The sequence below is a fragment of the Phocoena phocoena genome, chromosome 1 (assembly GCF_963924675.1).
Source record: "Phocoena phocoena chromosome 1, mPhoPho1.1, whole genome shotgun sequence".
Taxonomy (NCBI): Eukaryota; Metazoa; Chordata; class Mammalia; order Artiodactyla; family Phocoenidae; genus Phocoena; species Phocoena phocoena.
Genome location: NC_089219.1, coordinates 137,757,363 through 137,766,028, shown reverse-complemented (window position 1 = coordinate 137,766,028; position 8,666 = coordinate 137,757,363). Strand labels below are relative to the sequence as shown.

Genomic DNA, 8,666 nt, shown 5'->3' with positions numbered 1-8,666 from the left:
AGTGCCCCCCTGCCACACTCAGCCCACCCTCGGGGCTCCCCCGTGCCCGGCATCTCCCGGGCTAAGTAAGGCCTGTCGTGGCATGGGGTGCCAGCGCTAAGGCCGGACTCCACTCATCAGCTAGTGCCCTGGTCACACGGGTTGTTAAATACTTTGAAAATATCACCCTTACCAGAGCCTTCGGCACCTCCCTGGACCTCAGGGGACCTCAGCACCTACTGAGTGGGTGACAGGCCTCAGACGGGACTGTAGCGACCAGCGGCAGCAGCTCTCCGCTCCTTTGCCCCCTCTGCTATGGTGAGGGCTGCCGGACTATGGCTTTGCTCACCCAGACCAGCTCTGGCTGCTGCCACCACAGCGCCCCGACCCCTTCCCCTTCCCCTTTCTCCTCCCTCTCTGCCTCCTACCCTTGACATCCAATGCTCCTGAACTCAGCCTGTGCCTCCTCTGGGGACGCAAGCCACGGGATAACGCATGAGATGCCGTCATGGTTGGCCTGGTGGCAGGGGTGCTGGCTGAGGAGGAAGGGCTGGTGAGGGAGGAGAGTCCTCTCCCAGGGTCTCCATGACTCCCCAGTTAAGAGCCAGAATGTCTTCCAGGCTTCTCAGGGCAACAGGCACAGCCACAGGCCGGCCTGACATCCCCACGGCTATAGAAAAGTGGGAAGGGGCAAGGGGAAGCAAAGCCATCCTCGTGTCCCTTCTCCCCTGGGAATAACCCTCCATGTTCTTGTATATTCTTTCCCCAGCAAAGAGGCAGAACTATGGCAGTGCCCATCTTGCCAAGGGGAATACAGCGATTGGGTGGGTTTGACCGGTTTTCCTTCTGTCTTTTCCTTCCTCTTCTCTGATAATGCACGGTGTCCTTCTATCTTCTTCCTCCCTCTTCCTCCCCCCCGGGCCGCACTGGCTTCCCAATTGGGGTCTTGGTTTTCTCCGTGTTGAGAGAAGAGCATGCATCGGAGGGGGGAGCGGCCTCTAGCATTTGTCGTCTTCCTCCGTATCGCTCAGAAGGTCGCTGACAGCTCCACACGTCATGCCTGGTCCAGGCCCCCCGTGCCTCCGCCGCCGATAGTGCCCGTTGGGCATCTGCCAGCTGTGCCGCAGGGGCGGGGCTGAGCCGATGGTGTTGGACCGGCCGAGGCTGGTCGCCACAGCTGCTTCAAAGGTGAGCGTCTCCTCCTCGCCACAGTCCGAGGCGTGGGAGTCTTCGTGCAGGGCCAGGTAGGGCTCAGAGATGTAGCGCTGTGGGGAGGAGGGGTGGCCCTGCTGTACGTACCGGGGGTTGCAAGACTCGGGCAGGCTGGCGTCATTGCCCTCCAGAGCTTGGGAGGTCAGTGGGGAGCCACCCTCGCTCCCATCAGCGGGTGGGGAGATGCTCCCAGTGTGTCTCATCAGGGAGCTGTAGGAAAGGAGGGGCCGAGGCTTTGGAGGGACAGGTGGGAGCTGCCGACGACTTCGTCTTGGGGTGCTGGTGTCGGAGACGGAGGGGATGGAGCTCTCACTGAGGGACCCTGTGCCCTGTGCGGCAGGAAAAACATGGCATGTTAGCCTGGGTTTGGCATCATTCCTACTTGGGACCTGGTTAAGGTCCCTGACCCCTCCTACAGAGAGCCACCAGAGTCCCCTCCGCTACCAGTCACATCCGCTCAGGGACGCAGAGATTACAGGAGACTCAGGAGCCAGTACCATGGAGACCAGGGTATGTCAACTTTCAATATGCTCATGCATCTCTGGGGTCTTGTTAAAACTGCAGACGCAGCTCAGAAAGTCTGGGGTGGGGCCTGAGATCCTGCATTTCTAACAAGCTCACAGGTGCTGCCGGTCCTTGGAACAAACACGTTGAGTAGCAAACATCCGGAAGCTCACTCTCTCTAGCACGTGGCGCGTTGAAAGAAAGATTTGAAGCTTTTGGGAAAGACAACTACATGAAAGGTAAACGAATGCTCTAGAGTTGCTCTGTCTGGGGGACGTTCTTGGGAATTGGATCTAAGGGCATGGCAAATACCTTCCCTCATCTTCTCTTTTTGCATCTGTGTTTTCAGTGGCGTGCTAAGACTGACTTGGCTTCTACACCCCCCCCCCCCACTTATCTGCTGGTTCAGGCCTGACACCCTTAGTCCCAAGGGTCTCTGAGCCCAGGGGTTGGTACATGGACCTCCAGCTCGGTGCTGAGGCTTAAGGTGTGCGTGTAAGCCAGGAACCACGCTCAAGATCTCCTGGGAGATTCTGGGGTCCTTCCAAGTGCAGACTTCTGGGTTCTACTTTACAGCGGGTCTCACTACCGAAGCAGAAGCCTTGAGGTCCCAGGAATGTGCACTTATAACAAGCCCTAGGTGACTCCGTTCTGCACTAAAACTCGACACCACTGCTCTAGAAGTAAACTTCTCAACTGCGTCTGAAAGTTGGCTGTGGAAGCCCTTCCTCTTGCCCACCGCTCACTGCCGATGGGTCTCACATCTGGACTCCGAGGGTATTGGAGCAAGGTAGGGCAGGGAGTGAGGGATGGTAGTCAGGGGGAAAACAGGGCCAGAGAGTGTTTTCACACAGCTCTCGTAGTTGTATCTTAGACCTAGGCTGACGTTTCAGTAACTGGCCGGAAGGAGAGATGCTCTTCCTCTTGGGATGGCTGGAAGCTAGATAGATGAAGTTGAATTGATCTGACTTTTGAATCCTGTGTTGAGAGAGGAATCACCATTCCAACCAATACTAAGGGTCACACGACTGGTCAAAGCTTTTCTGGCTAAAAAGCCATCCTTTCCTCTGAAATCTGTCTGAGATATTTATGAACTTATTTGTTGTGACTTTGTAACTCTGGATACTGAGAACGAAGATGGAGTGACCCCTAGACACCATTGTCTTTCTTGGGGGGCTCTTTGGTTTTCTGTGAATCCATATCATTTCTGAGTACACAAGTGTTAAGTAAAAAGCTAACCTCTATGCACAATGGATGCAGTTTCCTGTGAAGCTGAGGTCTGTGTGGGTGCTGGATGCCCACATTTTGCACCTCATGTTAACAGCCCGCCCCTCCCTGTCTTCTGCAGAGGCTCAGCTTCCTCTCCATGCTCACCGGTCTGTTGGGGGTCTGCGACCTGCACTCGCTGGGAGACCGGGACTGATGACGTTCTGGGGACTCCCAGTCGGCCTGGGTCCCTCGCTCCTCGGAGTTGCAGCGGGAGACATCGGGAGAGAGAAGATGCTTTCGCTCTTTCGATCGTCCCCGCTCTCTGCCGCCTGAGCGGTGGGTGTCGGACTTGTGGCCTATGAGAGATGACAGAAGCAACTATCGTAACTCTGCCCATCCTGGCCGCTGAACACAAAGATAAGTCTTAGAGCTTGGGACCAGGCCCCTCAAGGACCCTGGCTTCTGCAGACATGTCAACAGGTGATCTGAAAGGGAAGAAGGAGAGAAAGACTGGAAAATTACCCTTTTGTGAAGAGGTAAGTGTGCAAGCTGCCACTGGAAAGACTTGCAAATTCAAGGATGCAATCACTCTCTTCTTCCATTTACGCTAGATACAATTCAGGTAGAATCTCTGCCAGCCATGTGGCCCAAGAATCCTCTATGTCCTAAACATGGGTGTGTAACTTTTTAGAGGGAAAATGGCACTAGCAGAAGGGAATTAAGAAGTTGCTATGAACAAAGTAAACACAGTTACTGTAACGCCCTAGGACTGAAGTCAAAGGATCACTTCTAGTCCCCTCTCTGCCACTTGCTGGCCCTATGATATGGGACATGTCACTGCTTTTTTATCTTTGTTTCTTCACTTAGTAAAAATAGTTTGAACCAGACTAGTGATTTTCTGTTTCTATCAATATGACCCTTTTCCTTAAAAAACATAACTCAAATGCATACAACAATTCCAGGTAGCACTGTCTGGGTCAAAGTGCAGTTAGTGGGTAAAGCTCCGCCCTTGCCAGGGGGTCTCTAATGCTTCCCTAAGGCAGTGGAGTGGTTTTGTAGAAGGCCCCTGGGAAAACTCTGTTTTAATGATTTTTATAGCCCTGGTCTGGAAGAAAGAAATCTCATCAGCCTTTGAGATGACTAGAGAGGGTTTTGTTGCTTTGTTTCACGATGTGAGTCCGACAGGAAACCCCCTTTGTTAAGGAGCATTGTTCCTTCACTCTCCACCACCCCATCTTTATCTAGATTCTGTTCCTGTGACTTTCAGTTCTCGTCAGAAAAGAGGCAAACGGTGAAGACTCCCTCACCTGAGTCAGAGTTCAGGCGGTGGGCTGACAGCCTCAGGGAGGAGTGGTAACTCCGGCGACGCGACTTGTAGGTGTTTTCGCTGCTCCGCTCCATGGAGAATTCCTCCAGCCAAGAGGAATTTGAACGCTTTTCCCGAATAGTGGAAAATGAACGTCTCATGGAGCTAGGGTCTGTCACCACCTGGAAACATGAGCCCCCCAGAAGAACACAAGGTAAGGATTAATTACTGAAATGGTCTAGAAGGAAGGAAGATGTAGGACTGAGATTGTTGCAGATTGCAAATTGTCATCTCCCATAAATCCCTTTTGCTCAGACCTTAGCTGGAGGAGGCTGTTCCAGAAAGTGTCTTTACGTTAACATAGTCACTGGGCTGGTGCAGGGCTCCTATTCACGCTCAGGAAAGCAAGGAGCTGAGGGTCCTGTGCAAGCTGCCCATAGAACCATCTACCCTGGAGACTCAGCCAGGACCTGCCGTGAACCTGGAGCCACTTTGAAACAAGTGAGGGCAACTGTCAAAAAGTCTCCACCACGAAAGAAGCATGGCTTTGCCGCTTGTTTTTTGCCCTCCTCAGAGAAGGCGCCACCCTATAGCGCTAGAGCTTAGGAGAGCTTGTAAATGAGTAGCTCCTGAGAATGCACTGCGCTCTCTCGATCAGTCCCACCCCAGCTCCACCTTAAACTCTGGCATTTTGACTTGCCACAGATGTTAAAACAGATCCACAAAAACTTCTTGTCTCTGTCAAAACTTGATGTAAGACAGACAGACAGAAAAAAGCCAGGAAAACAGACAAAGAAATGAGGCGTGGCCTGCACTGGCTAGGACAGACAGTCCTGACACAGAGCTGTGTGTGTACGTAACTGCATATGCGCTAGAGGAACCAGGAAAGGAGAAAAGAAGGAAAAATGCACAGGGGAAACCCTGGAAAATATTTCTTGCATGGCTGGTTGGGTCTTGAGGATGTTGAGCCCATCCGGGGGCCTGCCCTTTGGCTGGCTAGGCTGTTGTGGTTGTGGTTTCATTGGAAACACGGTGTGGAGGAGCAGGCTCTGTAGAGAAAGCCCGTGAGCCAGGTTTTGCTTATAGAGAAGGGGTGGGGGCGAATCAAGGGCTCACCTGAAAATATCAGATGTGTGTTCATAACCCACCAATTCAATACAGCCCAGGATGCCACTGCATATGGTAGGTGGTGGTTGCGTTTTACCTGGGGATCCACAGTCAGGCGTGGCATAGAGGATGCCCTCCCAGATCCCGCATGCTCCTGGGTGTCCGAAGGAATGTAGATGCCATGGTTAGAGGGCTGCACGCTTTTTAATTCACTAACCTCTGGCTCCTAGAAATAAACACACAGCCAAGCTTGTGGGACTTGATTCCATCCCATTGCTTCTCACTTCCAGGGGATGATTCTGCCTCCTCCATGTGAAGAACGGCTTTCAGAAGAGACACTTGCATCTCTAAGGCCTCAATTGTACGTGTATATATGTTTGCGTCTATGTGTGCACATATGTGGTATACCAGATGTCCCAAACAGAAAGCTCTAACTAGGATTGAGGGATAAGGATCACCTTTTCTGGTTAAGTATCATCTTAGTTATCACTGAGCAATGCTTCAGATTTTATAGCTTTGTGAAATTTACCTTCTGCATGTTGACAGTATGGGGTTTATTCTTGTAATCTGAAGAAGCCATTTGTCAATTAAATAGAAGCCACTATTTTAAGGAAAGTCACCAACTTCCGGTGTCAGGTTTATCTTCTGAAACCTTAAGACACGTGATTTTAAGAGCTTTCTTATGATTGAAACCATCCAATAATGGGGGTGGGTAGCCATCTTTCAGGAATGCTTTGGACTAGTGCAGTCTAATAGAAATTTAATGCAAACCACTTATGTCATTTAAAATTTCCTAGTAATTACATTTTAAAAAGTAAAAAGAAACATGAAATTTAATAATAGATTTTATGTAACCCAATATAGCCAAATATTCTCATGGCAACATGTAATCAATATAAAAAATTAATGAGATATTTTACATTTTTTGGTACCAAGTCTTTGACATTGGTATGTGTTTTACACCTATGGCACATCTCAATTTGGACTAGTCATATTTCAAGTGCTCAATTACCGTATGTGGGCAGTGGCTACTGTATTGGACTATGAGAGCACTTGAGAGCTTTAAGAAGGTTGGATGGGAGATCTCTAGGGTCGTGCCCAAATCATTTAATTTTCCTGGTTAAAGAATGTTTGTTTGTTAGTTTGGCAAATGTACGTGCTCTGTATAGACAGCTAGTGTTCATCGCGCAAAGAGTAGAGCTGCTTTAAAAATGTTTAGGTGGGCCACCCAACAAAGAGACCTAGGAATATCTTAGACATCTGGAGACATCTGGAGATTATACCAGAAAAAAAGCATTTTACATTTAGGAAATGACACCTCAAAACATGGGTTTATGAGTAGGGTATTATTAAAGGAAAGGGGGGCCTGAGACAGCCCCTTGGCCTCAATGACCATTTGGCTGAGTGGTTCCTGGTATGAATGGGAGGACTGCCTTCAAAGGACATGATGTGTGCACCTGAAGAAGTTACAGTGTTTGCAGTATGTGCTTTATATAGCACCCAGGTCTGACTCAAAACAGATGTGATAACAACACTGCAGTCTACGTGGTAACAACAACTGCAGCCAATGGGTATCAGAGGTGGTGCAAGACACGCCCACACACACAAATCATGGCCATGTCCCAGGACGTTGAGCAGGGAGCCCCAAAGGATGGGCAGGAGTACACAGTGGTGAGTGTATAGCATGGGCTGACACCTGAATTGAATTACAGACACCAGTATTGACAATGAGATGAACATATATCCAAAAAGTCCTGGCACTACAGCTCAGCCCTGGGAAACCTGCAGAAAGGGTGATGTAATAAAGCCTCCCTGTGAAAGTAAAGGACACGTTATTGAGATTTTTCTCACCAGACAGACACATCACCAGGCAAGCCATAAAATGACGAGAGGCCCTTTTTAGAATTAAACTATCTGTACCAATTAGTCCCTTTTTCCCTCTGAAGGGTCCCCATTCCATCAGACATGCCCTCCACAAGCAGGCCACACCCACACTCCACCCACACATCCATTCAGGAAGGCGCTGGGGTACACTAACAGTGGGGAGGGGTCAGGGAAAAAAATGAAGGGGAGAGAAGAACACAGGTGAATTAGAATCAAAGTGACATGGGAATCACTTAATACAAGCTGTCTATATAGACTACTGCAAAGGTTGGGTTTTACTCTTTTTCTTTCCAGACCAATAACCACCTGGATTTTAATTCTAAGCTCCCGAGGGAACTTGATCTCATGGCTCCTGAACTAATAGTAAATTTAGCTTTGTATTATCAAAATCTAAAGTTCCATCTGTCATCCATTGGTGCCATCCATTCTTATGATGATTCATTCTAAGGCTCCCTCTCAAAGGCAAGATTTCATTTGTCACTTCTGCTTCTCCATTTGATGCCCAGGGGCATAAATTAAGAGGGCTTGGCCTGAAGCATTATAAGTTCCTGAAGCAGGTAAGGAGCCTCTGGGGTTGTAAAACCTGAAGAGGGAGCATTTGTCAAAGAACATGAGAAACTCAGCTATGAAAGGGGAGATGGCAGGAAACTTTCAGGATAATTGGTTGGACTATCAGAAAGGTTTTTTTTTCTGATGGAGCAAGGCTATGGAATAAACTTTGAAAATGAGAGGGGGAGGGATCAGGAAACCAAGGAAGTATTTTTGAGGTCATGTAACTCATTCATTCACCAGAGATTGCTGTTCCTGGAATTGTCCATCATCAGCTGGGTCCATACAGGCCAACTGGAATATTTCCTGCGGGGAGAGTGGACTCATCGAAGGGTATCCACTCCGGCCACCCCTGCAAAGCAATGCCAAGTTCAGAGGTAATGTGTGCATGAGAGAAAGAGAAACAGTCATGACGTAGTTGTCATTACCAATTCCCACCCAGACAAGACTTCCTCCCCAGCAAGGGCAATACCCTTTAGCCTTGGCTGGCTTGCAAGCCTGGTAACTTACAGGTGGCCGGCCCTAGAATAGAAAATTAAAAAAAAAAAAAAAAAGCATTGGAAAAGAGGAACCACTGTTTTCAACCTGCATTTGGAACCATTCATCATTTTGCTGGCGACTAGCATATCTGTGACAAATGACATCATTTGTCACACTCAGCCATATGGAAGACCCAATGCTAGACTGTAAACCTGTTTCTGCCCAGTTTCTCCATTCGGCAGAAAAATGCCATAGTTTAAAGTGAACAGTTTGTTTAAATATTAAGCAGTCATGGTCTTTTAAAAAATTTCCTCCACACTCAGAAAGAATATGGTTTTACTGTGCCAACATCCCTGGCCAAACCAAACAATTCAATGCCATGAACATTTATTGAAGGACTGCTCTGTACCTGGCACTGCTGGTGTATGAACTGCGT

General features: G+C 48.9%; 1 protein-coding gene across 3 annotated transcripts in view; it reads right to left on the bottom strand.

Annotated features, from left to right (window-relative positions):
- Nucleotides 1–977: 977 nt before the first annotated feature.
- The window catches only part of CACNA1E (calcium voltage-gated channel subunit alpha1 E), a 297,634-nt gene continuing 289,945 nt past the window's right edge, over nucleotides 978–8,666 (bottom strand). For 2 of the 3 annotated variants that reach the window (XM_065890357.1, XM_065890366.1), the window contains 4 exons: nucleotides 7,991–8,102; nucleotides 4,212–4,392; nucleotides 3,070–3,260; nucleotides 978–1,520 (listed from right to left, as the gene is read on the bottom strand). In XM_065890357.1, coding sequence (XP_065746429.1) covers nucleotides 978–1,520; nucleotides 3,070–3,260; nucleotides 4,212–4,392; nucleotides 7,991–8,102 — 1,027 coding nt within the window. Of the gene's footprint in view, nucleotides 1,521–3,069; nucleotides 3,261–4,211; nucleotides 4,393–5,414; nucleotides 5,544–7,990; nucleotides 8,103–8,666 lie in introns of all 3 variants that reach the window. The other variant, XM_065890348.1, reaches the window with a different exon arrangement.